This window comes from Heterocephalus glaber, unplaced genomic scaffold, assembly GCF_053883595.1.
Source record: "Heterocephalus glaber isolate CG9 unplaced genomic scaffold, H.glaber_assembly_v1.0 deba00001594, whole genome shotgun sequence".
Lineage (NCBI taxonomy): Eukaryota > Metazoa > Chordata > Mammalia > Rodentia > Bathyergidae > Heterocephalus > Heterocephalus glaber.
The window spans coordinates 6179048-6205363 of NW_028258369.1; the positions used below are offsets into that span (position 1 = coordinate 6179048).

Consider the following 26316-nt stretch of genomic DNA (forward strand, 5'->3'; position numbering starts at 1 on the left):
GCCAAGCAGGCGCAGCGCCGCTGAGCTACATCCCTGGCCCAGAAATATAACAGTCTTGAATGAGTTTGGAAATGTGTTATTCTCTCCTCCTTTCCCAATATTCTGGAACAGCTTAAATAACACAGGAGGTGGGCATGGGGGCATAGGCCTATAATCCTAGCACTCCGGGAGGCTGAAGCAGGAGGATCACAAGTTTGAGCCCAGCCTGGGCAATTTTAAGGGCTGCCATTGTAGCTTAGTGCAATCTTCAGGATAGGCAGGGAGGAAGGGAAGGAAAAAAGTTATTATTCCTTGAAATCTGGCAGCATGTTAAAGCCAGGTGCAACGAGTGGCACGCATCTGTAAGCTGAACTACTCAGGAAGCCGAGGAAAAGGATTATGAGTTCAAGCACAGCGTGGGCAATTTAGCAAGACCAAAATTTTATCTCAAAATTTAACAGGGGGAGGGGGAGCACTGGGGATACAAGTCAGTACAAAGGTTCTGGGTTCAATTTCTAGTACCACAGGAATAAAAAAGAAATTTGGCAGAATGTATATTGCAAGATTGCATAGGTATTTACAGAGGTCATTTTTCAATAGCCTTAGTCTCATGAGTATCAATTGTGTAAGGATTTATGCTTTGTTTTTGGAAATTTAAAAATTTTAAGGAATTGGGGGTGCAGCTCAGTGGCAGATTGCTTGCCCAGCACATGCATGGCCCTGGGTTCCATCCCCAATACCACAAAAGAAAAAAATGTTTTTTCAGAAAAGCAAGTTCATTAGAATCACCATATCAAGTTTTTCTACAAATGAAATTTCAGAAGTTTTATGACCCCAGCCGTCTACATACACACTAGTTTTTCTTTCTCTTCAAAAACAAGCAATCTACACATCATCTCTGAAGATGCTCACATACAAGCAGAACAGGAAGGAGAGCGTTGCAGGCTGGCCAGGAAATCCCTCTGCTCAAGTCACAGCTGTGAGTACCTTTACGACTGCACAGCATAGGGTTGTACAAGCATTCTTGTAGAAAGGGTCACTGGCTGGTGCATGGAGGACAGACCAAGTGGGCAGGCACAAAAGCAGGCAGGAGCTCGAGGCTCTTCTGGGTGAGACCCCTGGTGCCCCCCATCCCAATACTGGGGACCAAACCCAGGGCTTTCACCCTAATCTAGATCCCTAGCCCTTTTTCTTTTTTTCTTTTCCTTTCTTTCCTCTTTCAACAGGATCTAAATTGTTAAACTACACAGGTTGGGCTCAAATTTGAAAGCCTTCTGCCTCAGTCTCCAAGTGGTTGGCAGTATAGGTGTGCATCACCATGCCTGGCCCCACCACCGGTGGCTTTGACCAGAGTGGTAGTAAGGTGACAAGAACTGGTTGGAGTTTGAAAACATCTTGATGCTAAATCCAAGAGACCCTGCATGTGGAATGTACTTTCATCAGTGAGATCACATGACATGCAGAGTCTCTACCAAGTGCACCTCTGGTTGAAAGTCAGTGCATGGACTTCAAGTTCTACAAGGGCCACTGCTTTCCTGTCTGTATAACCCATCACACTAGGCATAGTGCTTTGCAAAGTTGTTGAAATTCATGTGGGTGTTTAATTATAAAAGATTTCTGGTTTCCATTATGATGAGATTGGTTACAAAACACATGGGGACATACTAGATATGAAATTAATATTTGATTTAGAACTTTCTTTTATTTGTGGTCCTCATGCTACAATACAACCCTTCAAAGTCAATCAAGAACATAATATTAGTATACTTCTTCAATATACTTAGAAACTTAAAATGACCCAGAGCCCCAGCTTCTAGACTTCTACAAGGCAGCTTCAATATCCAAAAGGGCACAATACAATGACTGTGGCATGAAATCCATCTCAATGCAAATTTAAGAAAAGCAAACTATAGAGTATTATCAGACCACCAAAACTCAGTGAGATACTGTTATTTAATACGCCTACCTCTTAACTCTCTAAACATGTAGTTTTCAAAAATATCAATGCATGCCGGGGATTTAGCTCAGTGGTTCCAGTGCCTGCCTCATAAGCGCAAGGTCCCGAGTTCAATCCCCGGTACCAAAAAAGCAAACAAAAAATATCAATGCATGATGAATGTCATTATACTATATACCTAAAATGTACCAATAAAATTAATTTTAAAAAAATCAATGCATCAGCTTCTACCTCAAACTAATTTAGATCATCATCTGTGGGGTATCTTTTTTTAAAAGCTTACCTAGCAATTCTACCATTAGCCAGTTAGTAGTCACTGCTCTAAATGAATCTCTTATGAAGGGAAGACATAAATAAATAGAAATGTATAAAAGCCCAGGGAGAAAGGTTTTAAAAAAAGAAGAATCAGAAGGACTCACCCTTTGCTTTCTGACATCTTTTACTCTTGACCTCTTCTTGTAAGGTCCAAAGATCATTATTAGAATCTATGTCATAATCCTAGCAATTACACAGTTAAGAAAAAACAGGCCTTGGGGGAGAGGGGAACTCAGTGGTAGAGTGCTCGCCTAACATGCGTGAGGCCCTGGGCTGGATCCCCAGCACCACAAAAAACAAAACAACTAGCCAGGAAAAAAAGCCTGGAGAGATCTTTGTTAGTTGTCCACGATCACTTGATACAACAGTTTTGCCAATGTGGGGAGGCTGTCAGGTTTCAAGTATAAACCAATGCACAAATAATCGCAGGGGACCACAGGGAGACGGGGAGAACTTCTGGCTCAGGTCTCCTATGTCCCAGTCCAAAAAAAATAGGGGAAATGTTATCTGTGGGACAAGCATTCACACTCTAGAGGACAATTTCTTTCTTTTTGGTTGTGGGGATCAAACTCAGGACCTTGCGCTTGCGAGGCAGGCAGCAGAACCACTGAGCTAAATCCTTGGCTCTAGAGGACAATTTCATTTGAACCTATTAATTTCCTTTCCAATGAAAATTTAAAGGATAAAGTAACATAGGGGGAGACAAGAAGGGGAGGAAAAAAGAGTTAAGATGTGCTATGTATACATACCAGCTCCCCAGTGAATGTAATCATTATGTACTGTAAACATGTACTAATAAAAAACTTTAAAAAATTTTTTTTTAAAAAACATAAAATGTGAGGCCTAACAAAGGAGAGATGGTTTTTGAGGAGATATATCTGTATATTTGTATATCTTCCAGTTTTTACTGGCATTAACAGTCTTTTAGCCTGGAGCTATTCAAAGATGAATTGTGAAAAAGAAAAACTTTATTTCAGATAGGTTCAGTACCATGTGTGCTACAGGGAAGGCTGGTTTTAGCAGTTTCTTTTCAAAGTTGTATATATGTATAAATTAGACCTGATTTGGAAATGCTAAAATGTAGATTCAGTCCAACATGATACCAACCTTTACATTTATGGTAGACCTCATATTAGTACTAGAGGTTAGATTTTCATCACCAAAAAATGAGAATAACCTTACAGCTACCTACTAAGGTAATAAGCTGTGAAATTAATTCCCTAGTATTGCTTTGAAAATATACCCCTAGGTTGTTCAGAGAAATTCCAACTCCATCCAGATGTATTATTTAACTGGGATTCTTCAGTCATCATCTATGGTTGGCTTGATTGTCACTCCTCTTCTTATCTGACCCCAACCAATTAAACTGCAAAATGAAAACAGAAGAAACCATGAATTTTACATCCACTTCGTTATCATCACTACACCACTGTATGATGGAACTGGTTTTACTTGCATCTTGTAAATTCACGTATGTCCCCAAAGCCTGCTCCTCCACAAAGAAAACATGCTATTTCCCCAGATTCTTAGAACCAGGCAAATGGGCTCTGCCAGCATGGCAGGAAAGGGAAACCAAAATTGCCACCATAAATGTCCTTATCTGTACTCTATCAAAACCTACCTACCCTTTTATTTTTTTTATTTTTTAATTTTTTCTACCTACCCTTTTAGATCCACCTAAGAGCCCTCAGTCCACATCAGTCTAACTGTTCTTTCTACCCTCTTCTATGTTCTAGGCAAAGGCCAGGCTGGACACTGCTACCTCAACTGGAGTTTCTAGAACAAAGGCCATCTAAACACGGGTAAGAACCACAATTCTACTGAATGTAAGGATTATTCAGATGCTCGCTGGTCTCTTTTTAGGACTTTAACATACTTGCTAGTTTTGAAGCAAAATCTGAAAGTTCATTTGGATAGAGTCCTCTTTTTTTTTTTTTTTTTTTTGGTACTGGGGATTGAACTCGGGACCTTGTGCTTGTAAGGTAGAGTCCTCTTATAATATTCGTAGGCACACCAAAAAACATCCTTTCTCTTAAAATCGGTTCTACTCTATGAAATGTAGCAAACAAGTGATATTATTTGTATGTTGAGTTTTTTAGTTTATTTAGCCTATTTTAAAATACACTGGAAATCAGTATGTCTGTAATACAAATGGTACAAGCACAAAAGAATGAAATCAAATGGGCATAAAGTACCACAGAGCAAGCTTACTTAAAAAGTTTAACTCTTTCAAAACAAAGAGAGCCAAGAGTGACTGAAATAATTATGTGGAGAACCAGAATACAAGATAGAGATTTCCAGGGTATAGATGAGAAAAAGCAGGAGAGAAAGTAAGCAGGTGAAGCAGGCCTCCAGAAAGGTCCTGATTATCCAATGGGAGTGAGAAGCTACAAGAAATTATTCAGCACAGCATGATCAAAGTGTTTAGGAAGATTACTTTTTTTTTTGTTTGTTTTGTTTTTAAGGCTTATTGGGAATCAAACTCAGGGACTTGTGCTTGCTAGGCAGATGCTGCACCCCTGAGCTATATCCCTGGCCCCAGGAAGATTAATTTTGATTGAGCTTTTAAATAACAGAGTAAGATGAAGCAAGAGTCTTTTATGATAACCCTCAAGTGGGAAATGGTGGTGGTGGACTATGAGGTCACACGGAACAGAAAGGAAAGGGCAGATGCAACTTGAGAAAGAGCAACAGGAGGCAGAAACTACAGACACATTTGTATTTCCTACCTCTAGTCACTCAGAGGACCTAGAAGCAATAGCACCCAGGAGCAACGAGTACACCTAAGACACAGATCTTCATTTCTAGATAACATTTCCCAGTAAAGGGAACCAGTGCTCCTTAGAGAAATGAAGCAAGGAAGGTATGAGTCTGGAACATCCTGGGCCAGAAAACCAGGATGTGTTTAAAAAAAAAAAAAAAAAAATGAAGACCTGTCAAAGGGACACATGAAGCAGCCTAAAACCTGCTTATCAAAATAAAAGGTAGGAGGGCCAGGGATTTAGCTCAGTGGTTCCGCTGCCTGCCTCGAAAGCGCAAGGTCCCGAGTTCGATCCCTGGTACCAAAAGAATAAAAATAAATAAATAAATAAATAAAAGGTAGGGCCTGGGATATAGCTTAGTGGCACCGTGCCTGCCTCGGAAGTGCAAGGTCCTGAGTCTGATCCCCAGTACCAATAAATAAATAAATAAATAAATAAAATAAAATAAAATAAAATAAAACCTGGGTGCTCGCTTCAGCAGCACACATACTAAAGTTGGAACAAAATAAAAGCAGGCATGGTACCAAACACCTGTAACCCCAGTACTTGGGAGGCTGAAGGAGGAGGATCACAATTTTGAATCCAGCCTGGGCTACATAGGGAGTTCCAGGCCAGCCTAGACCACAGAGTAAGAATCTGATTCAAAAATAAAGGGATGGGGATGTAGCTCAGTAGTAGAGTGCTTGCCTAGCATGCACTAGGGTCTGAGCTCAATCCCCAGTACTGATAAAAAACAAAAAGCCAGGGATTTAGCTCAGTGGTTCTGTCACCTGCCTCGAAAGCTCCAGGTCCCGAGTTTGATTCCCAGTACCAAAAAACAAACAAACAAAAAACCAAAAAACCATTGAGTTTCTGTTATAACTAGAGAGGTAAATAAATCATGGGGAATAAAGATGGCCAAATGATAAATGTGGAGTGGTACAGATGGCTGGCAGGGGGAGGGATGGATAGAATCACCATTTTGCAGGCAATATAGTCAAGTTCACTCCAGGCAAGACTTATCAATGGATGCCAAATCCAGGGGGTTGGGATGTGATGAGCAGCCTGGTATTTGCACAGGCTAAAGTCTCTCCACACAGCTAGGCGTAGTGGCGCACACCTGTAATTCCAGCAGTTGGGAGGCCAAGGCAGGAGAATCGCTGCAAGTTCCAGGCCAGCCTGGGCTACTGTGAGTTCAAGGCCAGCCTGAACTACACAGTGAGACCCTGTCTCAAAAAAACAAACAACAGGGCCGGGGATTTAGCTCAGTGATTTCACCTCCTGCTGCACAAGTCCAAGGACCCAAGTTCGATCCCCAGTACAAAAAAAAAACAACAAAAAAAACCTAAAACAAACAACAAAAACAAAAAGTCTCTCTACAGACTTCTTAGTAGTTGCCAGGATGAAAAGAGTAATACACAGCATAGAAACTAGACAACATCTTGACCACATGATCAAAATTAACTTCAAGGCCAGAGATATTTAGCTCAGGGGTGCCACACCTAGCTGGAAAGTGCAAGGTCCTGAGTTCAATCCCCAGTACTGGAAAGTAAAATAGAAAACCAGGGCCGGGGATTTAGCTCAGTGGTTCTGCCACCTGCCTCACAACCACAAGGTCCCAAGTTTGAAGGTCCCAAGTTCGCAGGTCCCAAGTTTGATCCCCGTACCAAAACAAAAACAAAAACAAAAAAGAAAACCATACAATGTCATTTGCCAAGCATGGTGGCGCACGCCTAATCCCAATACTCAGGAGGCTGAGGCAGGAGGATCGCTGGGGGTTCAAGGCCAGCCTGAACTAATAGTGAGACCTTGTCTCAAAAAATCAAAACAAACAAAAATTAATTTCAACAAGGAAGAGCAGTAAGGCATCATGTGATCCCTGAGGAGCCAAGAATATGTAACCCAAACCTAACCTTAGCTTTTCAAACCATTAGATAAACATAAGTTTAGCAACAGTCTACAAAATAACTTGCATATATTCTTCAAAGTTGGCAAAGTCAATGGGCCGGGGATTTAGCCCAGTGGCAATGCGCCTGCCTTGCAAGCATAAGGTCCTGAGTTCGATCCCCAGTACCAAAAAAAAAACATTGGCAAGGTCAAGATTTTTTGGGGGGGTTGGGGTGGGAATGGGATAAAATAAAATTTATTTTTAAAAAAATTAGGAGGAAAAAAGATTTTTTTAAAAAAAGGCTGCAGAATGCATACTGAGGCCATCCTCTTAAGTGAAACAAACAGGACACACATGTGTAAATACTGAGTAGTTTCTCTGGTGTGAGAAACTGAAAGTGTAAATAAGGATTAAAATGATTACAATGAATAATTGATAATTTGAAATAGGAAGAAAAGGTCCAAAGGAGTAGGGAAATCGGGAGGGGAAGGGGAGAGGAAAGGAGGGAAAGGAAAAATTTTGAGAAAAGGAAAAAATGGAAACAAAGTCTTCATAAATAGGGAAGGGTGGAGGGAGTGAAGGGTGGACAGGTAATGGGGGAAAAAATAACCAAGATATATCATGTACAGGTACAAGTTCCCAATGATAAATGTAAACGTATCGTATACCTAAAATGTACCAATAAAAGAATTTAAGCAAAAAACAAAAAAAGCCAGGAGGAAAAAAAAAGGCTGCAGAAGTTCCAGATTAGAAATGAAAGAGACATGAAACTTAAATGCAACGCATGATTCTAGACTAGAGGGCCCTAAAAGGCTTCAGTGAGACAGATGGTAAAATTGGAATCTGAATGACAGATCTCAGGATTTTACCAATGTTACATTTCTTAAAGTGGCTATAAAAGAGAGTATCCCTGCTTTTTGGAGATATTCAGAAAAAGACTTCTATGTAAATAAATGTGGATATATGTACTTATCTGGGAAGAGCATATAGGAGTTTCTGTATAATTCTTGCAGTTTTCCTGTAAAGTATGAAATTATTAACAAATAAAAAGCTAAAAAAAAAAAGCTAAAAAAGGTCAAAGACAGCCTGGGAGTATAACTCAGTACTGAGCAAATTAAACATTTGCATGACCGAGGCCCCAAGTGTGATCCCCAGCAGCAAAAAGCAAGGTCAAGGAAATAGAAATACTGAGCCTAAATTTGTTGGTTGTGTCTAAGAGAAAAGGACACCAACTGCAGTATTTGGACTAAATTATGGGACTACACATGGAGGCTAAAAATAGTTCTTCTCCAAATAAATAGTTGAGAGCTGAAGCCACACTAACTGTTGTGTTCTGAGAAGCTTGTATACTTGTGTGTGTGTCACCAAGAACTTAGGCAAACTGACTCTTCCCAGAGTTCAGGGCTGATAAACTCACCGCCAGTGCTTCTCAACTCTTCGGCTAAGGGCAATTTTCTCTCCCACTTCTGTGCACACAGGATTGGTCAGAACAATTTTGCCCAAATCAGCCTTGACAGCACTAACTCTCCCTCCTGTTGACAGAGATCCTATGTTGACCATGAGCACTTCATTCTTGGACAGCTTTTGGACCTAGGGCAATGCATTAGGGAAAAACAAATCCCAAAATCAAGAAAATGCTTGCCAAAAATAAGTAGGAGTTCACCAAATACTTGTGGGAATAAGTCAACAATAATGGAAAAAACATTCTATAAAATTCATTATAAGATGTGAACCATACATAGAGCCTAAAGGTGGTAAACAGGTTTACTTGGCATTCACTGATTTTATACAATCTCTGCCTTTAAAAAGAAATAAGCCAGTAACCACAGCATAAAACCTCTTAAACTTCTGAAGAAGCTATATACAGGTTCAGTGGCCCTTATTGGGAATACTTGGAAACAGAAGTGTTTAGGATTTTTCTAGATTCTGAAATATTTGTATATATATGAGATGTCTTGGGATGGAACCAAAGTCTAAATACAAAACCTACTTACATTTTCTTTTCTATTTTGTTTTTTGAGTCAGGGTCTCATTATGTAGTTCAGGCTGGCCTTGAACTCAGAGATCTTCCTCAGTGCTGGGATTACAGGTGTGCGCCACCACAGCTGGCTCACTTATGTTTTCTATGCATTTCATATACCTAGCCCGAAAATAATCTTATCACTTTCAGTACACCTGTGTTTTGACTGTTACTGTCACATGAGGTCAGGGTGGAACTTTCCACTTGGCGCATCATGTTGGTACTCCAAAAAGTTTGGATTTTGGAGCATTTTGGGCCTTAGGAATTGAGCATGCTTAACTGACCAGTTGCAGGGGTACATGTCTATAATCCCAGCTACTCAAGAGGCTGAGGATCCTGAGGTCAAGCCCAGCCTGGGCAACTTATGGGAACTGCATCTCAAAGTAAAAAATAAAAGGACTGGGGACGTAGCTCAATGCAAAGGCTGTGGATTCAAAGAGGGATACTCAACCTGCAGTAGAAATGAGGCACAAAACTTCCCACAAGGAAGGATGGCTGTCTAGGAGTTAATAAGGTGGTGCTGGGGTTCCAGTCCACCCTGTACCTAAGTCGGTTTCTGGAACTCCCCGACCCACTGTCAAATAGGCACCTGCCATACATGGTTGTTTCAAAGATTAAATGAATTTTCAGCTTCGATTCCCATTATTGGTGTTTTGCCTACTTAAAGCCCAATGCCCAAATTTAGATCACTGTTTCAATGGTTTCTTATTCATTTACTTGACTAGTTTATCTTAGTTTGTTGAAAAGAAAGTTTTAAAAAAAATATTTTTTCAGTAAAACATTTACTGGCACATTTTAGATATACATAATGATAACATTCATTATAGGGAATTTGCACCAGTACATGATACATCTTGTTTCTTTTTTTTCCCCACTCCCCCCTCCTTTATGTACAAAAGCTTTGTTTCCATTTTTTTTTACTTTTTTTTTCTTGTCCTTTCTCCCTCCCTCCTCCCTTGTTCCCCCTTCTCATTTGAACATGTGAAAAGAACGTTTTGTATTATTATGTTTCTTTTTTCTAAGAATCTTTTTGGTTTAAGTCTTGTACTCTGAATAACTACTTTGAAGATAACTGTACACAGTGTAATAAGTATAGTTATTCTTATTTGATAATGAAATTTTATTTTTTCATTAAAAAGTCTGATGAGGGGCCGGGGATTTAGCTCAGTGGTTCTGGCGCCTGCCTCGCAAGCGCAAGGTCCCAAGTTCGATCCTGGGTACCAAAAAAAAAAAGTCTGATGAGACAAAAATAGTCTGTAATAAAGGAATTCTGAAAAACATGATAAACTTGGAATTTTACAGGCATGGATAACAGTCAAAATGTTTTATTACTTTCTCATAACTTTTCATGTTATTTGTCCCGAGTGAAGTATGCTGGAGTGTTCGTAAATTTAAAACGTTGATAAATATTAACTTTATCTTAACAAGTACTACCAGCCAGACGTGGTACTGCACATCTGTAACCCCAGTACTTGAGAGGCTGAGGCAGGAGGATCACTGCAAGCTGGAGGCCAGCCTGGAATATACAGTCAGTTCAAAGCCAGCCTGAAGTACAAAGGGAGACTCCACTCACAAAAACAAGTACTACCAATCTACACTTTCCCGAGAAGAGTGACTGCTTATTTCCCATGTCCTTGTCAACATTAGGGGTCAGCAATTTTTCAATCTCTACCAACAATCTTCCTAAAACACTTTTTCAAAAAGCCCACACGGCCTTTAATCCCAGCACTCGGGAGACTGAGGCAGAAGAATCATGAGTTTGAGGCCAGCATGGACTACCTAGTGAGACCTTGTCTCAAAAAAAAAAAAAAAAAAAAGTTTTTTAAAATACTTTCCCTGTTCTTGTGTTTTGTTTTGACCTTAAACCAACTGCCATACTGTTGTTCTCAATTTTTAGGACGTCAAACTGATTTATCTTAATTCCATGTTAAGTATAAAAGATTAGAACTCAAAACTGGTTTTAGTATCACTTTTTCTCATTTATTTGGAAACAGGAATTATAAAAAGCACTCACCTTTGCTGCTTTCTTGTCACCTTCAGTGCGTACACCTAGAAGCCGTCTAAGTAGGAAATAGGAAATTTCTAGTTCTGTGAATATCTCAGGTAAAGCTCCAACTGCACCAAGCACCTGCCCCACCATTCTGTCAGCCCGGCACAAGGTGGGGTCGATTTTTGTTCCAACTCCTACGTAAGACAAAAATGTAGATAGTCTAATTCTTATTTCCTAAAACACCTATGAAATGAGTATTTGCTCAAAAGCTTAATCAAAGAAGCATAGCAAAATCTATACATTTTAGTACATACTTCCATTTTCATACCCATATAACAGTTACAGGAGCATAACAAAACACCCATTTTATCTGATGGAAGAGAATTGTAAATTCAACAGGTTCGTTGGGCAAATGAGAACAGTCTCTTCATTTAAATTCTAAACAAATAGCAAATACAGATAATAATCTAAATATCCTCAATGAAGGTTGAAGATACAAAAATTCACAATGAGCAGCCTGCAGAATATCTGCATGCCATTTCCCTCCTGCCAGGCTGATCACAAAGACAGCTTAAAGACCCCACACCCGATTCCTGGGATCCACTTAGAAATAATGTGTCTTGGTAGGAGAAAAGGGGCTAAGATATATAGACAGGAATTGGTTAAATAGTGATAACTGCTGAAGCTGAGTGTTGCTACATAAAGGCTATCGTTAACAGTATTCTCTATTTTCTACTGTTAAGTTTGAAAAGTTCCTAAGTTAAATTCGAAAAACTGTTTCTGAAGTTTCCCTGTTTACAAAAAAAGATAAAATTGTATACAGTAAATTCTTAATTACAGGATAGAATGGTAAAGTTGTGTAACAGAAGAGTTGTATAGCCAAAACCCAGAGAACAAACTTGTTTGATGAAGAATAAAATGGTCACCAAACATTTTCATCTTTAATCCAAAGGCACAATACCTCTAATTCTCAATGAATCTCAGTATCTGATGATATACTAAGTTGTAAAAAACAAAAAACTAGAAAAGGCTTAAATTATTTTAGTAATTTCTATATAGTAGAGGTTATCTTTCCCCTTTTTTTTTGTATTTAAGATAGGATGTCACTATGTTGTCCAGGCTAGCCTTCAACTCCTGGACTCAAATGATCCTACCTCAGCCTGCCAAGTACCTAGGACTAAGTGCTACCATGCCCAGGTAGAGGTTGTCTTCTTTTATTCTCACTCAGTATATAAATATAATCTGCTATCATTGCTTCTTGGCCTTTTGGCTAAGATCAAGTGTATAATCTGCTATCATTCAACTGACATTTTTTATTTTTTTTATTTTATTTATTTTTTAATATTTTTTGGTACCAGGGATCGAACTCAGGACCTTGCGCTTGCAAGGCAGGCGCGGTGCCACTGAGCTAAAACCCTGGCCCTCAACTGACATTTTTGAGTTACTTATTTTTTTGAGGAGGGGAAGGTTGCTGGAGATTAAACCCAGGGCCTTGTGCATGCTAGGCAAGTGCGCTACCATTCATTTCCCATTTGCAAGACACAAATGAAATGCAACCACTCTCTATCCTACAAACTGTACAGATTAAAATAATAGCAAGTATAAGCTAGGCATGGTGGCACATGACTATGGTCTGTTATTCAAGAGGCTGAGGTGGTAAGATTGCTTGAGTCCAGGAGTTCTAGGCCAGCCTAGGCAACATAGCAAAAGACCCTGTCTCAAAAACAAACAAAGTCTGGCCTTGAACTCCCAGTGATCCTCCTGCCTCAGCCTCCTGATGCTGGGATTAGAGGCGTGCACCACCACACCTGGCTATATTAGTTATTTTATTTTTTTAATTTTTTTATTTTTTTGGTACCAGGGATTGAACTCAGGTCCTTGCATTTGCAAGGCAGGCGGCGGAACCACTGAGCTAAATCCCCAGCCCTTATATTAGTTATTTTAAACCTGGGTCATAAAATTTATTTTGTTATTATTGCTAAAGTAGGTTATTCACTAAAATATATTCTTTACATTTAAAATAATTTTTATAAACACATGAAAAACCATCTTTTTTGGGGGGGGGTTTGAGACAAGGTCTTGCTGTGTAGTGCAGGCTGGGCTCAAACTTGCGGCAGTTAGGCCAGGGGTTTGTTGAGCTCAGTGGTTCCACCACCTGCCTTGCAAGCACAAGGTCCTGAGTTCAATCCCCAGTACCAAAAAAAAAAAAATTGTGGCAATCCTCCTGCCTCAGCCTCCAGAGTGCTGGGATTACAGACGTGCACCACTACACCTGGCTCTAAAAACCATTTTATAAATGAATATCAGCAGTTTTTAAACTACATAAATATTCCCCCACCCTATTCAATTGTTAAAATGCTCAATTAAAAATCTATAATATAGCTATATAAATATAAAATAGTATCTATTAAAGTTGGTTTATTTGTGGGAAAAAAATCTACAATATAGCTTTGAGTAATCCATTTCCTAAGACAAGTCCAGGAACTCCCACAAGTTAAAAGAAAAGGAACCAGAGAGAAATCCTTACCAATAAGACCCCCGGGAGCAGCATACTGAAGATCATTATGTTCCGCAAAAAGTGATACAATTTTGGAGAAGATTGGTTTACACATGAGTTTTCCTTCACTATCTTTGGAAACAATACCAGGTCTGACTTCTATTTCCTGGCCCACCTGCAAACATATAATTAGTAAAGAGAATTACCATGGTACACAATATTCATTTACCTGTTAGGGTTCTAGCAGGGAGACCGTAAAACTGTAAAGGCAATCCTTCTCTTTCAAAAAATCACTCTTTTTGTTTGTGTTTGTGTGTGTGTGTGTGTGTGTTTTGAGACAGGGTCTCACTATGTAGTTCAGGCTGGCCTTGAACTTACTATGTAGCCCAGTCTGGCCTCGAACTCGAGGTGAACCTCCTGCCTCAGCCTCCCAAGTGCTGGGATTACAGGCATGCACCACCGTGCCTGGCGAAACGTCACTATTTTTAAAAAATGGAAAAACAAATGTGGACCAGATCTTCAAAATCAGAACTACTTAACTGTTGCTAACTACCTACCACAAAAGCCTGTCACCACACAAAATGTGTTCCACACTCCCAAGAAGCCTATAAACACAGCGGTCAGACAGACATACTCCACCACGAAAAATAAGTTGTGTGTGTTCATCTATGGCACTGGGGATTGAACCTAGGGCCTTTATTTTTACTGCTTTCATTTTAAGACAGGGTCTACGTTGCTAAATTGCCCAGGTTAGGCTCAAACTTGCAACCCTCCTGCCTGAGGCACCCAGAGTTCAGGGATTGCAGGTGACCACCATCATGCCCAGCAAAAACTTATTTTTCAATTTGGATTATGCATACTTTTTTCCTGATTAAGTCAAGGGCAAAATAGCCAGGCATGGTGGCACATGCTTATAATCCCAGCACTCAGGAGCCTAAGGCAGGAGGATCACTGTGAGCTCAAGGGTCATCCTGGGCTACACAGTGAGTTCAAGGGCAGCCTGAACTACACAGTGAGACCCTGGCTCAAATAAAACAAAACAAAACAAAAAAACACCTCAAAAAGACAAGGGCAAAATAAAAAAATGAATAACCCAAATCCAGCTTACCTTCAATACTCCCTTTAGGATACTACCACCAGCCACACCTCCCTTAAGGTCATCAACTTCACAACCAGGTTTGTTGACATCAAATGACCTAATGACTACAAGAAAATTAAGGAAATTAAAGTCATTTTTTTCCCCTGGTACTGGGGATCAAACTCAGGACCTTGCACTTGAGGCAGGTGCAGTGCCACTGAGCTAAATCCCCAGCCCTTTAAAGTCATTTTTAAAATTAATTTTAATTTTAGGTTAAATATTATTTTCCAATTCAAGTTTTCTAAAAAATAAATATTATTACTCTAATCTTTTTTTTTTTGGTACTGGGGATCAAACTCTGGACCTTGTGCTTGCAAGCCAGACATATTACTCTAATCTTTATTGCAGCCTTACCATGAGAAAAATGGAAATAACTTGAAAGTCATTAACAGATGACATATTATAGTATATCTGTACTAATGGACTATCATGCAGCAATTTAAAAACAGTAGTTATACAGCTGGGCATGGTAGCATATATCTGTGATCTCAGCATTCAGGAGGCTGAGGCAGGAGGACTGCTGTGAAGGCCAGGCTGGACTACAAAGTGAAACCCTGTCTCAAAACAACAAATGGGGCTGGGGATTTAGCTCAGTGGTTTTGCCACCTGCGCAAGCGCAAGAACCCGAGTTCGAACCCCGGTACAAAAAAAAAAACCCAACAACAACAACAAAAAAGGTAGTTATATATGTAATCATCTGGAAGAAGGACACTCATAATACCATTAAGGAAAATAAGAGTTACAAAAAGTAACATGTGTACTATAATTCTATTGCCAAGGGCAAAAAAACCCAGTAAAAATATGTATAGTTACCCTCCATATCTGAGGGTTTTACAACTGTGTTATTCAACCAACCAAAGATCAAATATTTTTTTTAAATTGTGTCTGTAATGAGCATGTATGTACTTTCTGTCATTATTCCCTATACACCAGCACTGTTTACACAACATGCATCTTGTATTAGATATTATACAGAGTCTAGAAATAATTTAACATATATAGGAAGGGAGTAGGGATATAACTCAGTGAGAGTTTGTTGAGCATGCATGAAGCCCTGGGTTCCATCACTAGCAATGAAGGGTTAAAAAAAAGTACACGTGAGGCTACGCATAGGTTATATGCAAACACTACCCCATTTTATATAAGGGATCCCTACATTACATGGCCTCTATAACGAAAGCTTACTTTTGTTTTTTTTGTTTTTTTGAGACAAGGTATTCCTTTGTAGCCCAGGCTGGCCTCAAACTCATGGTACCCCACCTGCCTCAGCCTCCTGAGTGCTGGGATTACAGGTGTGCACCACCACACTCTGCTAAAAAGTTACTTTTTTCCTTTTAAAACCACAACTCTAGGACTACGTATCTTGCGCTTAGGTCACCCAAGAGAACTTTTCCTACCAAACAGGAGCCCCAAATGACGGCCCAGAGGGGCTCAAATGTCAGTTTTGAAAAGGCTCCTACAGCTCTGCATAGGAGCCACAGGTTTGGATAATCAAGTAACACCAATAACAGCACATCATTAATGGTATGACACCATCTGTATGGAAATTGTGACACCCTAAAACATTATAGCTACAGAGAAGAGTTTATTACTCCGTGTTGCTCACATAACATACCATATATTGAACATAAAAAGGTTAAGTTTTTGCTACTGTATTCAGGACTCTGTCCCTCATCCAGTGTTGCATTCTAGTACTCACTGCCAATATGACCTCGGTGCTAATCAATTTCTAAAGCTTTTATGGATTTATTCTCATCTCTGCAGAAAGAAACATTAATAAACACCCTTAGAAGTGAACTCCCAATGTAGAAAAGACCAAATTAAGAACAGGGCTGGGGATTTAGCTCAGTGGCTCCGCTGCCTGCCTCGCAAGCGCAAGGACCCGAGTTCGATCCCCAGTACCAAAAAAAAAAGAGAATTAAAGGGGACTCCTATCACTCACCAATAAGTCGAGGTTCTGAAGTAAAGTCTCTAGGAGGCACCGGTATTTTCTTTACTATGTACTCACAGACAACTTCAATATTGTATTTCAGCTGGGCAGAAATTGGAATAATGGGAGCTCCTTCTGCTACTGTACCTATAAAATGAAATTCAAAAAGATCAAAACAATGCAGTTTTATAGACTTGGTCCATACATCTGTTACCTGAAACAATTATGATTACTAAAGTAGAGGCCTAAGCATCCCCAAATGTAAGCAACAAGTAGAAAGTTACGGTTCTGTTTAGGAAGATGACAATATTCTACCTTTTCTTTTTTGGTAGTGGGGATCGAACTCAGGACCTTGCACTTGCCAGGCAGGCAGCAGCACCACTGAGCTAAATCCCCGGCCCCTCTACCTTTTCTTTTTAATTCCTGGAAATGAATTCTATTTTCCTTAAGAGAAAAACTGTTAAAAAATCACATTGGTATACTTAATATTGTAGAGTAGTAAAACTGTTTAAAGAAATAAAATACACTCCTGGGAAAGAACACTTTAGAGCTGAAAAGATTTCTAAGAACATGTAATTAAGCTCCCAATAAATATCAAGATAAAATTATAGACTCTTTGCTAATCAGACTGGTAGCACATATAGTATTTGCACCTCATTAATCACATGTCAAACAGGCTGGTCAAAGAAATGGACCAAACATAATTATTTTTGTTTGTTTGGTTTTTTTTTTTTTTTTTTTGGTACCAGGGATCGAACACGGGACCTTGAGCTTGCGAGGCAGGCGGAACATAGATTTTAATCAAAATGACTTTTCTTTTTCATGACAGAACTGGTTTCATAGGAAGCTAAGCTTTCCAACAAGAACAGCAAGACTAAGAGAGAATCATAGATAAACAGTAAGATGCATCATATCGTACCTGAAATGAAACACTACACAACTAGAAAAAAGGACACTGAAAAGTTTTTTTCTTTTTTGGTACCGGGGATCGAACTCAGGACCTTGCACTTGTGAGGCAGGCGGCGGAACCACTGACCTAAATTCCTGGCCCTTAAAAATGTTTTTATTGAGCCTGGGATTTAGCTCAGTGGTTTCGCTGCCTGCTACACAAGCTCAAGGACCAGAGTTCAATCCCCGGTACCAAAAAAAAAAAGAACTGTGAAAAATGTTTTATTCATTTTTACTTACCACTGAAGATGGAGTGCGGGGGCAGTGCTAGGGATTGAATTCAGGGCCCTGTACATGCTAGGCAAGCACTGAGCTAAATCTCCAGCTCTGAGATTCTTTTAAAATCTGTGTGATAAAGTATCACTGAATCTAACAATTCTAATTTTCAGCCAGCAAGAATATATTTTAGTTTATCAAATTCAGAAATATATATCTCACTAGTTAGATTATCAAGTAGTAGAGAAAGAAATAAGTCTTAAGACCCCTAAGATTGGGCCAGGGATTTAGCTCAGTGGCACCACACCTGCCTGGCAAGATCCTGAGTTCGATCCCCGGTACGGGTGGGGGGAGGGACGGACCCCTAAGATTACCTTGTTGTAGATAATGTACTATATTAAAAGGTAATTTAACATTTGGTATCTGGATTAAATGCCTCTCAAAGGGATTCATATAGATACTATGGCTTCTTACCTTGTACAAATGCAAGGATCTGTTCATATTGTTCCTTAGCCTGACTTTCTTTTACCAAATCAATTTTATTCTGTAGGATCAAAATATGCTTCAGTTTCATGATTTCTATTGCAGCCAGGTGTTCAGAAGTCTGAGGCTGAGGGCAAGATTCATTACCAGCTGGTTGATGAGGAATAAAAAAGATGTATAAGAATAGGTAGAAATATTCAGACCAAGCAAATTCAGAGACAGAAAGCAGATTATTGGTTTCTAGGGACAGAGGGGAGGGAGGCCTGGACAGTGACTGCTAATGGGCAGAGTTTGCTTTCCTGGTGATGGGGAAGTCCTAGAACCACACATTGGTAATGTTACAACACGTAAATGTATTCAATGTCACTGAAATGTACACTTTAAGTTGCTAAGTTTCATGTTATGTCTATATTTTACCACCCCCAAAATGTGACAGCATCTGTGAAAGAAGGGTTCAGAATATTCTAGCCCCACTCAAGGTAAACATCTTAGATATCATTCCCAAGCATCCACTTTTTACCCCTGCTTCACCCCATGCCTGCATTCACTGCAGCTTCCCATTCCTCCTGGATCTATGCAAGAAACAGAATCAGAATCAACAAGTCTGGCTTCTCAGGGCCTGCCTTCAGCTTTTGCTCAGGCCTAAGGTAGAGCCCTCTGGCTCTAGCCAGTCTTAGAGATATCCTGGCCTAGTCAAGCTCTCGAAGAGAGCAATTAAGATGGGAAGACACACATGAATTTTAGTACCAGTGGCTACTCCTTAACAATGAAAAGGGAGAGCCCTAACTGAAAGTAATCAAGAATATATTACAAGTGAACAGGCATGTTTTGTTCAACATGCTATTAATCACCATCCCCAAGGTGTCTCTTAACAGCCCACATTAAGGAAGCACAACCCTAGCCTTGAAAAGCCCCATGCTGGACAGCAGCACTTAGTACGAATGCTGTTTACACCTAAATAAAACAATTCTACGTCTACAAACAGACAGCTCTCACAACACATGCATATGCTTTTATACATCACTGTTACTTGTTTTTTATTTATTTGAGACAGGGCCTCACTGTGTACCCCTGGCTGGCCTCAAACTGATTATAGGCATGCGCCACCATGACCAGGTCACATAAATTTTAAACTCATGTGATTGTGATAGGGAAAACACTGACTTGTTTCTTTTGGACCCTATCGTAAGAGTTCTCAGACACTATCAGCACCAGTTTTATCTTGTTTAGGACCTTGTGATAGCTGATAGGAAGGAATGTCACCCCGAATGACATTGTTCCCATTTCTGTCAACCTTAGGTAATGGATGTGGCCTTAGTTTCCCTCTTCCATATTTGCCCTCCCATTTCTGATGATTTGCCCAAACCAATTCTGATGTGTTTACCTATCAACAGGAGAGCTGCATCCATCACTGCTGCGCCGTTCAGCATAGTTGCCATCAAAATGTCGTGGCCAGGACAGTCAACAAAGGAAACATGTCTGACAACCGAGAAAGAACGGTCAGTCTGAAAACCAATCAACACTTAAACATCCAAGTTAGACCTTTCTTTCTTTTGTTCAGGTACTGAGGATTAAACCAGGGCTTCACACATGCTCAGCAAGCGCTCTACAATTGAGCCTCATCCCCAGGCCTTTTTTATTTTGGGACAGAATCTCACTAAGTTGCCTAGGCTGGCCTCAGACTTGTGATCCTCCTGCTTCCGCCTCCTAAGTAGCTGGGATTACAGGTGTGTGCCATCAGGCCCAGCTCAGATTACAGATTTCTTAAAGTTAAATTACTTGGGAAGTTATTATTATTATAAAATGGTCACAGAACTTGGGTGTTTCTAGACTTTAGAAATAAGATCACGAGCTAAGAATAAAATCACTGCAGATCATTAAAATCAACTGAAATTAGCTACATGTAGAAATAACTGGAGACAGGTACTCTCAAATCCAATTATAGTGAATATGGGATAGAATAATGGTAAAGAGAACATATGCTAGAAATGTCATCGATTTGAAAGCTAAAGCCTAATGATATGCAAAAATCATGTTGATAGAATGAAGACTGTTTGAAAAAAATAATTCCACTTTGAAAAACTCGAATTGTACATGTCAAGTGGAGAAGACAGCATGATTTTAGTAAAATTACAGTACATGTTCAGAAATATGACTTTTTAAAAAACTGTACACTCACATTCCCACACTCTGAAACAGGATCAGGGTCAGCAAACTATGGCCCTTAGGCCAGACCTGGCCTCTCACCATATTCATGCGGGCACATATTGTCTATGTATGCTTTGGTAACCTAAGAGCAGAGATAAGTTCTTGCAACAGCGACTCTATGGCCTACAAAGCTGAAAATACTTACTATCTGACCCTTTACAGAATGAGTATGCTGATTCTGATAAAGGCCAGGACGAGACAAGTAAGGCAATTGCCCGAGGGGCAAAATTTAAGTGAGGCCAAAAAGCTAGGCACTCAAGACAAATATTTAAATTCAGCATTTTAAAAAATCAAAATTAAATTTAATGCAAAAAAATCCGTAATAAACAAAATATCAGTTTTAAATTTAAAAAAGAAAGGATCAGTAACAATGCCATGCCAAAATTGGGCCGTGGCACATGCCTGTAATCCCAGAACTCTGTGAGGCTGAGGCAGGATCACAAATTAGAGTTCAGCCTAGGTAACGTAGCAAGATCTAACCTTAAAAAAAAAGAGGGCTGGGGGATGTAACTCAGTGCAAAGGTCCTGGGATCAATGCCCAGTACCACAGTGGGAAAAACAAACATTAAAAAAAAAGCCACACCAAGCAAAACAAAGAATTTTTTTTGACAGGGTCTCACTATGTGGTTCAGACTGGCCTTGAACTCACTATGTAGCCTAGGCTGGTCTCGAACTCGCAGCGATCCTCCTGCCTCAGCCTGAGTGCTGGGATTACAGGCATGCACCATCATGCCTGGCAAAGAAGTAATAGTGAAATAAGAAAAACATCTGCAATATTACATCTGTCATTTTTAAAAATTCTAACATTCTGTTCATCATAATATTTTGCATTTTTAAAAATTGCATTAAAGTTACTTGTCCTGATTACTGAGATTTGTGGCTGACCCTCTATTCCCACCTTTTGAGCCCAAAGTGAAGACTTCACTTACCTCTCACTAATCCCAGCCCTGTCCCTAATCTAAGTTTCCTTGCAGGTCATCTGCAAGCCCCATTGGCAACACTAGACAGAAGCCAGTATCCTCTGATAAAGAACAAGGAGATCTGATCATATTCAGAAAATAGAGAGGGAATAAATCCATGTGTTTTCGAGAAGTAATTAAGAATGGTTTTCTTGGGGGTCGGGGATTTAGCTCAGTGGTTCTGCTGCCTGCCCTGCAAGCGCAAGGACCAAAAAAAAAAAAAAAAAAAAAAAAAAGAATGACTTTCTTCCTCTCCTAATAAATAGGAACAACAGTGTTTAAAAGAAATTCAGGAAGCCTAGAAAAAGAACTTCTAAAGCTCAATAAGTTGTTTTTCTTCCCCATTCTGTTTATGCAATACTTTTAGTTTGTCTTTTCAATTATCAATATTATAGACAACATAAAATGAAAAAGAAAATATTCAGTAATTAGGTTTGTTGTTTAATATCTCAATTCAATACTTCAAAAAGCACAAGGCAGGGCTAAGAATTTAGCTCAGTTGGTTCCACCACCTGCCCCAAAAGTGCAAGGTCCCGAGTTTGATCCCAGTACCAAAAAAAAAGCACAAGGCAGTGAAATAAAAAGTCTGCACAAAAGAGGTTACCTGACTAATTTGAAGTTCCCTTTGGTCCCTGGAATGTCTGTAGGAAACTCATCAGGTGTACCACTTCCACATGACCTATAGCATTCTGGTCGAGGACAACTTGGGTCATCAAGTTTATAAATCTAAACATTTCAATTAAAAAAAGATAAAGATTTGTTATCTGTACAACAGTGAAAGTTAAATAATTTCTAGTTCCACATTACACAGCTTACCTTAGCATTAGCATATCCAAGCTTGATTGTAATGTTTCTTTCTAGTTCATTTTTGAACCTGACAGTGTGAACTCCAGAAATGGCTTTTACAACTGTGGACTTCCCATGAGCTACATGACCAATGGTACCTACAGACAAAGTACAAAAACTTAACTCTGGGCCGGGGATTTAACTCAGTGGTTCTGGAGCCTGCCTTGCAAGCGCAAGGTCCCAAGTTCGATCCCCGGTACCAAAAAAAAAAAAAAAAACAAAAAACTTAACTCATGTACATTCAATTACACCAACTAATTTTTAACTAGTGTTAAGAGTAGAAAACTCAAAGGCATAACTCACTGTAAATATTAATGTAAAAGCAACAGTGACCTGAATTTTTCCTCCTATATATCCTTCCCCACTAAAAACTTGTTTTGATACAGAATAGAAGAACTTTCCATGTAATTAACAACCTTATTTATTTATTTATTTTTGGTACCGGGGATCAAACTCAGGACCTTGGGCTTTCGAGGCAGGCAGTGGAACCACTGAGCTAAATCCCCGCCCTACAACCTTATTTAAAAACCATACTGAGCATAAACTGGGCGTGGTGATGCACACCTGTAATCCGAGCATTCTGGGAGGTTGAGACAGGAAGAAGAAAAATTTGAGTCCCACCTAGACAACTTAGCAAGATCCTCACTTAAAAATAAAATTAAAAAGGGCCGGGGATTTAGCTCAGTGGTTCTGCTGCCTGCTTTGCAAGCTCAAGGCCCCGAGTTCAATCCCCAGTACCAAAAAATGAAAATAAAATAAAATAAAAAGGGCTGAGGTTGTAGTTCAGTGGTAGAGTGCTTGCCTAGCATATACAGTGCCCCCCACCTTTTGATCTCCAGTACAAGAAAAAAGAAAGAAACATTCCAACATATTCAGACTAAAGTAAATAAGTATGAGAAAGCCAGGTATGGTGGCACATGCCTGTAATCCCAGCACTGGGGGGCTGAGGCAAGAGAAGTACCGCAAGTTCAAGGCCCAGCCTGAGCTACATAGTGAGACTCTATCTCAAGAAGAAAAAAAAAAGGTATAAGAAGCCCTAACACAACAAAAAGGAATTCTTGAAACCAATAAAACAGCCAAATTTACTTACAGTAATCCTACCAAGGACAGCACATATTTTATAGCATACCTCATGGTAGGATTAATCTTGTTTTTTTGAAACACTATGTTGCCCAGGCTGGCCTCAAACTAACAACCCACCTTGGCTCCCAAATAACTGGGATTACAAGCCTACACCACTGTACCTGGCTGAATTTTACTTTTATCTAGCTTTGACTGAATTGTTTGTAGGCTCAAAATGCCCCCAAACTTACACTCAACATAACCGCTCCTCTATGTTCCAGGTGCCAATTAAGAAAACAAAACAAAACAAAAAAAACCTTAATCATAGCTTCTACATCAAATAAAATTTTCATAAACTCCCCTTTCAATAATCCTGTGTGACAAGTAGAGCTACATTTTAAACACTTCCTTCAACTTCTGCCACATATGATTACATACTGCCTTATGCTATTAAATGTTCCATATGTCTATCTTTTTGTCTTGTGTAATCTATAAACTGTACATGGGCAGCCCTTTCTTCCTCCTACCAAAAAAATCTAGCAAATAGTTTGTTCCCAAGGGCTCGAAAACATTAGTTGTGTGTTTATTTTTGTTGTTACTTTTTGGAAACAGTTTCACTACAATGCCTAGGCTGGCCTCAAACTCTTGGGTTCAAATGATCCTCCTGCCTAGGCTTCCTAGTAGCTGGGACTACAATCAGCTTCAATGATGTATTCTTGAATATCTAAATCCTCATATTATTTCACAAAAAGAGACGTTACTTACAAATCAGGTCTCTAAGTTATTTTCTTACCTATATTAATTGTTGCTTGTCTGCTGATTACTTCATGTGAAAGTGGAGTCAACTTGGTAACATCCTGCAAAAAAATATATTTATTGTAACACATCGTACATAGACAAACCAGAACTTTTCCTCTGACTTTACATATGTACTGTACACTGCCGTCTGTATAGCTCTCTTCTACTTTAAAAGCACCTTCCTCATATAAGCAATTTTATACTCTGATGGTAGGGAAGTCCTAAGAGCCCCTAATCGTTAAACAACACAAAGCACCCATGCTCCCTAAGGGAGGTCTAGAAGCCAAAGGGCCCCAATCTTGGAGCCTTAGTGTGTCCTCGGTGTCTTACACTAAAGACAGTGTAGACACCCTGATCTCAGACTTTCACAGGTAGAAACCATAATGACACTTAACACCAAGATCTAGCCTAATCTTCAGGAGCTCCAGATCCCCCGATCGCGCATCCCCACGCCCAGGTAGCGGAAAGGCCTAACAGCCGGCGGCTTTGGCGCCTGGTTCCGGGGCTCCCTCCTAACCCATGCTCCCGACACTCCGGCACTGCCTTGTCCCAACGACCTCCGGGAGGCTAGGCCATCCCTACTCCAGAGCTCACTGCACCCTCCCAGTCCGAAACCTCACCAAGGTGGCGAGATCCTGACGGGAAAGGTGCGGCTGTCCCAGAGTCACTCCAGCCTCACCCCCCGCCATTTTGTCCGGAGAGGAAGGAAGTTCCTGCGGTCGCCGCCTGACAGTACGCAGGCCCCCGTGGGCGGGGCGGCGAGGTGGGACGGGGAGGGTGACTAGAGCTCGGGGCTGGATAAAAGGATGTCGGTGCAGCCGTGGCCTCATTGTCCGGAGTTCTCCTTGCTTGGAGTTGTTCACAGCCTGCCTGCAGGCTTATTTTAAAACACCATGCAAAGATTCGGGATCTCTTCGTTGCAGATTTGTTAGATATTTGTGCAGGCAACGCTGAGGGCAGCCCCATAAAAGGCCCTATGCGAGGCGGGTGAAGGAACGCGACACGCGCGCCGGCAAGGGAGCAGTCATTTCCGTTTCCTGTGGGGTTGGCCCAAGGAGTTTCTATGAACTTGGGAATCTTACCTGGGTGTAAAAGCTGAAAGAAGAGATGTTCCCTATTCATTTATTTATTTCCAATTTCAGTAATTTAATAAGGCAAGATCGGTTCGGGGCCCTCTTTGGTTTGCGCTGGGCTCCGGGCCGGGAGGCGGCCGCGTGCTGAGCTGGGGACGCTCTTGTCGCCGCGCGGTCGCCGCGGGCGTGGGGAGGGCGCCCTCGCGCGGAAATTTAGTGAACGGCTCTGCAGTGCAGGGCTTGGCAAGGTGTGGTCCCTGGTGACGACTGTTCGGAGTGAGTTTAGCGACAGGTGGAAGCTAGGTGTCGTGAGAGTGTCCAAAGTTTTTTTCTTTTCTTTTCTTTTCTTTTTGTTACGCAGATCCAAGAAAACTCACTTTTTTAGTGGAAAGATTAGCAGTGAATCACTATTGGAGGGAAAGGGATGAAAAATAATTTTTTAAATTTTTTTGAGACGGTCACGCTATGTAGTTCAGGCTGGTCTTGAACTCACATGTAGCTCAGGCTGTCCTCGAACTCCCGAGTCCCACGAAACCTGGCCAAGAATTTAAAATGTGTTATGTACATGTACCAGCTCCCTAGGAGGAATGTAATCATGAACTGCAAACATGTACCAATAAAAATTAAAATTTAGTAAATTTTAAAGATTTTTGAAGCCTGGCATGGTGCCACGCGCCTGTAATTTCACCACTCTGGGAAGGAGTGCGAAGTTGAAGTCGCACCTGGGCTATTTATCGAGACCTTGTTTCAAAATAAGGGTGGTGGGGCACCTTGGGGTGAAACTCAGTGCAAATGCTCTGGGTTCAATCCCCAGTACCGCGTTAAAAAAAAAAAAAAAAAAAACGTAAATAGGTTATCTAGAGCCAGGCATCGTAGTGCACGACTGTAATCCCAGCACTGGGAGCCTGAGGCAGGAAGATCCTGAGTTTGAGACCAGCCTGAGCAATATAGCAAGACCCTGTCTAGAAAAACCAAAAATCGAAAGAAAAATAGTTTAGGTTATCTGCATTCGTTGAATATCTAAATAAATTTGAACCGAATAGGTGTTTTTTTTTTTTTTTGAGTTAGGGTCTCTCTGTGTAGTACTGTGTAGTTAGGGTCTACGCTGTGTAGGATCAGGCTGATGTGAACTCATGATCCTCCTGCCTCAGCCTCCAAAGTCGCTGAGATTATAGGCATATACCCAATGCCTGGACTGAATATGAGTTTTGTATGGTAAATTTTAGGTACAGCAATTTACCTAAAATAGGAAGTTACATTTTAGTAAG

At 40.3% G+C, this 26316-nt stretch overlaps 2 protein-coding genes and 1 pseudogene across 5 annotated transcripts in view; 2 read left to right on the forward strand and 1 right to left on the reverse strand.

The window, feature by feature from the left end:
• Klhl15 (kelch like family member 15) overlaps positions 1-26316 on the forward strand; it is a 102161-nt gene that overhangs the window by 13213 nt on the left and 62632 nt on the right. For 3 of the 4 annotated variants that reach the window (XM_087193621.1, XM_087193620.1, XM_087193622.1), the window contains one exon: positions 3988-4053. The gene's annotated coding sequence lies outside the window, so the exon portion shown is untranslated. Of the gene's footprint in view, positions 1-3987; positions 4054-19492; positions 19602-26316 lie in introns of those variants that run through there. The other variant, XM_013068312.3, reaches the window with a different exon arrangement.
• Eif2s3 (eukaryotic translation initiation factor 2 subunit gamma) lies at positions 1649-24758 on the reverse strand. The gene is made up of 12 exons (XM_004872225.4): positions 24596-24758; positions 23971-24034; positions 22086-22213; positions 21874-21995; positions 19487-19581; positions 18094-18252; positions 16468-16602; positions 14496-14590; positions 13418-13562; positions 10915-11084; positions 8298-8470; positions 1649-3617 (listed from the first exon to the last, which is right to left on the reverse strand). Exons 1-12 carry the CDS (start codon positions 24662-24664, stop codon positions 3554-3556), a joined length of 1419 nt encoding a protein of 472 aa, XP_004872282.2. The 5' UTR covers positions 24665-24758; the 3' UTR covers positions 1649-3553.
• On the forward strand, positions 12141-12317 carry LOC147823248 (U2 spliceosomal RNA; annotated as a pseudogene).

Coding starts and splice junctions, on each gene's coding strand:
- Eif2s3 (XM_004872225.4), bottom strand. CDS start 24,664: ATGGCGGGGGGTGAGGCTGGAGTGACTCTGGGACAGCCGCACCTTTCC. Junction 24,035..24,595: donor GTCAGGATCTCGCCACCTTG/GTGAGGTTTCGG, acceptor ATTTTTTTGCAG/GATGTTACCAAGTTGACTCC. Junction 16,603..18,093: donor GATCCTTGCATTTGTACAAG/GTAAGAAGCCAT, acceptor TTCATTTTATAG/GTACAGTAGCAGAAGGAGCT.